At 54.6% G+C, this 3,699-nt stretch overlaps 1 protein-coding gene across 1 annotated transcript; it reads right to left on the bottom strand.

Moving 5' to 3' along the window:
* Positions 1–603: 603 nt before the first annotated feature.
* On the bottom strand, positions 604–1,233 carry LOC113941580 (olfactory receptor 14C36-like; the record flags this gene model as incomplete). The annotated part of the gene is made up of 1 exon (XM_027632735.1): positions 604–1,233. A coding segment is annotated over exon 1 (630 nt), but the record flags the coding sequence as incomplete, so codon positions are not given.
* Between the last annotated feature and the right edge of the window lie 2,466 nt (positions 1,234–3,699).

The raw sequence follows: 3,699 nt of genomic DNA, 5'->3' as shown, positions 1-3,699 counted from the left end.
GGACAGTCCTGCAGCAGGACTGGCACCGACTGCCAGAGCACTGAGGCTCCAACAACCCAGGGCTCTGCAGGACAGTGTGGAAGGGAAGGGAGAGGAGGCCAGGCAGGAGAAGGGCTGCTGCTCCCTGGCAGTGCTGCTCTGCTGGGACTCTTTTGTGGCCCAGCTCTGCACAGAGGCTCCGACCCTGCAGCTGCAGAGAAGTCAGAGAGGAAAGATGTGAGGCAAACAAGCCAATGCAGAGTTCTTTATTTGGCTTAAGCACACAGCGAGTAAAATTGCCAATTTGTACAGTCTGTGGGCCAGGCTAGAAAGGCAAACACTGATTTGAAAATGGTGTTTATATATAAAAAGATATTTTTATATATACCCTTATAAGTATCTTTATATATATAAAGATTTTTTGGTGTGAACAAATTCTCATAAAAACCACCCCTACCAGGAGTAAAAAATAGAGAAGATATGGTGGGCCTTTAATGAAATCCATAACAGGATTGGCCTTTAATGAGGAAGATAACATGCAGAATAAAGAGAGTTTATTGCTTCTGAAAAACACCCAGTTATGAGTTTCCTCATGGCATCCTTGAGCTCCCGATTCCTCAGGCTGTAGATGAAGGGGTTCAGTGCTGGAGGCACCACTGAGTACAGAACTGACACCACCAGATCCAGGGATGGGGAGGAGATGGAGGGGGGCTTCAGGTAAGCAAAGAATAACGTGTTGAGAAACAGGGAGACCACGGCCAGGTGAGGGAGGCACGTGGAAAAGGCTTTGTGTCGTCCCTGCTGAGAGGGGATCCTCAGCACAGCCCTGAAGATCTGCACATAGGAGAAAACAATGAAAATGAAACAACCGAACCCTAAACACGCAATAACCACCATGAGCCCAATTTCCCTGAGGTAGCCTGAGTGTGAGCAGGAGAGCTTGAGGATGTGTGGGATTTCACAGAAGAACTGGCCCAGGGCATTGCCCTGGCACAGGGGCAGGGAAAATGTATTGACTGTGTGCAGCAGAGCAATGAGAAAGCCAGCAGCCCAGGCAGCTGCTGCCATGTGGGCACAAGCTCTGCTGCCCAGGAGGGTCCCGTAGTGCAGGGGTTTGCAGATGGCAACGTAGCGGTCGTAGCACATGATGGTGAGGAGGAAATACTCTGCTCCAAGGAAGAAGACAATCAGAAAGGCTTGTGCAGCACATCCCATGTAGGAGATGGTTGTGGTGTTATGGAGGGAATTGTGCATGGCTTTGGGAACAGTGGTGCAGATGGAGCCCAGGTCTGTGAAGGAGAGGTTGAGCAGGAAGAAGCCCATGGGGGTGTGCAGGTGATGGTCACAGGCTACAGCGCTGAGGATGAGGCCGTTGGCCAGGAGGGCAGCCAGGGAGATGGCCAGGAAGAGCCAGAAGTGCAGGAGCTGCAGCTCCCGCCTGTCTGCCAATGCCAGGAGGAGGAACTGGGGCATGGAGCTGCTGTTGGACATTTGCTTTTCCTTAGCACAGGGTCTGTTCAAAAAAGGAAAGGACAGGGAACAGTTAAGAAAGACCTCTGTGAAAAAGCCACTCCATTGCTGAAAGAAATCAATGTGTCAGATGTCACCAAATGCACTGCCAAGCAGTCAGTTTTGCTCTGCTGTAGGGGGACATGGAATTTTTCGGTAGAGCTCTCACAGACACAAGGAATGTCAGATGTAAGAAACCTTGAACACAAAAGTTCCATCTCTACACTAATGACTCAGAAGAGCTGGGGCTACAAAGCAGAAGCTTAATCTGAGTTTCGAATAATTGTACCTGTGTTTTCTATTTTTACCATCACACCTTGGAAAGTTCCACTGCAGGAATCCTCATTTCTATGGCCCAGCACACAGTGCCCAGCAGAGCTGCAGGGAAGGGCCCCCAGAGCTGCCTGAACGCCCCCTCCCCCAGGCCTTGGGGGCACTTGCCCCCCCACTCCCTGCCCAGGGCTCTACTGCCTGGAGCTGTCCCTGCCAGCAGCTGCTTCCCTGGGCCCAGGGCTGGCCCCTGCCAATGCTGCCAGAGCCCATCCCAGCCCTGGGAACTCAACTCTGTCCTGCAGAGCACTCCCAGCAGCACAGGGCACTGCCCAGGGGCAACTCTGGCTGGGCAGGCTCTGATGGCAATGTCAGAGCAACCCTGGGGAGGCTGGAAAAGTGACACTGATGCTGTCTATAAGACAGTTTTGATGTCTGACACTCTTGGGTTCAATCCCCTCTAATCTAACAGAGTTCAAGTGTCTGCTCCTATGCTCAGAGATTAATTTCTCTGTCTCAGTCACCACCCAGAAAACCCAGAGTATAACACTGAAAGGACGGGTTCATTCTCTTTAAGGTACTCCCTGTCTGTCTGTGCCTCTTGCAAATACCTTCTGGGAAATTTCCTGCTTAGATCTGGAGCTGTGACCAGCCCTCATCCCTGCAGCCCACTGTGGAGATCAGAAGGACTCTGCCCTGCTCTGCCCTCCCAGGAGTTGTTCCTTCCCCACAGCCCTTCTCTCCCAGCCCCGTGGCAGCTCCTTGGCCGGGCTGAGAGCTGAGCCTGGCAGGCAGCAGAGTCCCTGCCCCAGCACACAGAGCCCTGGGGGCAGGACCCTGCTCTGCACCACAGCCCTGGGCACCCCTGGCTGCACCCCCACCTTCCCACCCCACAGCCAGCCCTGCCACAGGGAACCTTCTGGCCCTGGGCCTCTGAGGGGGCAGCAGCAAGTCCTGCTCTGCAGCAGCTTCTCCTGCTGCACCCCAGCAAATCCAGCAGAGCCATCCTGACAGCTCCTGCCACTGCTGCCATTTGGCAGCTGGCAGAGGTACTTGCAGGAACTCACCTGCACTGCTCTGCAGCCACAGCCTGACCATGGCAAAGGGCTGGCAAGGTTCCTGCCCTGAGCAGCTCTGCCCTGTCCTCCCACCCCAGGATCCCTTAAACCTCCTGCTCCCTTCTCCTCTCTGCCCTTGCTGCCTGCAGCTCCTGCCCTGCTCTGCCATATGGCCACTTCCCCTGCACTGCAGCAACTGGGAGTGTCCTGTTGTAAGATCCTAGAAGTTGTGGGATGTGGCAGCTTTAGGAGATGCCTCCAGGAAGGGAAGTTGAACTTTCCTACAGCCAAAGAATTCTTCATTCAAATCCTGGGAAGGTTTCTCCTGTAGTGAGAGCTCAGTCACCTCCCAGCCCAGGGAGCCTCTCATCTCTCTGCCTTCTCTCCTGTGCCCTGGGTGCTGCAGGCAGTGCCCTCAGCCCTGCTGGGCTGTGCAGAGGAGCTGCTCACCAGCAGAACTGTCTCTGTGAAGCTCTTCTTGCTTGCCAGGAGCTCCCTGTGTGCCAGGAGCCTGGCCCAGCTCAGCAGCACAGCAACAGCCCCAAGCAGCCCTTGCTCTGCCCCTCTGGGCTCCCTCCAGCTGTCCCTGGGGCTCCAGGGGAACCTGCTGGCACACAGCTGAAGGAAATAATGATGTTCCTTCTCTCACCTGGGCACAGACACTTCTTTCAGCAGGGTCAGTTCTCCAAACAGACACAGAGTTAAGTCCAAGAGCCCCCTTTTCATGTCCCATCATTAGACAGGAAACCCAGACAGTGCCCAGGAGGGATCTCCTTCACCTGCACTGAGGGAAGGGACTCAGCTGAGTCAACAGAGGTGTCTCCTTGTGGCTCTGCAGATCTGGGGCCAGAAGAACACTCAGCTCCCTCCACAACCCCCATGG

This window comes from Corapipo altera, unplaced genomic scaffold (genome assembly GCF_003945725.1).
Source record: "Corapipo altera isolate COAL_440 unplaced genomic scaffold, ASM394572v1 55977, whole genome shotgun sequence".
Taxonomy (NCBI): Eukaryota; Metazoa; Chordata; class Aves; order Passeriformes; family Pipridae; genus Corapipo; species Corapipo altera.
The sequence above is the reverse complement of the archived record's forward strand: the minus strand, read 5'-3'. Positions and strand labels throughout refer to the sequence as shown.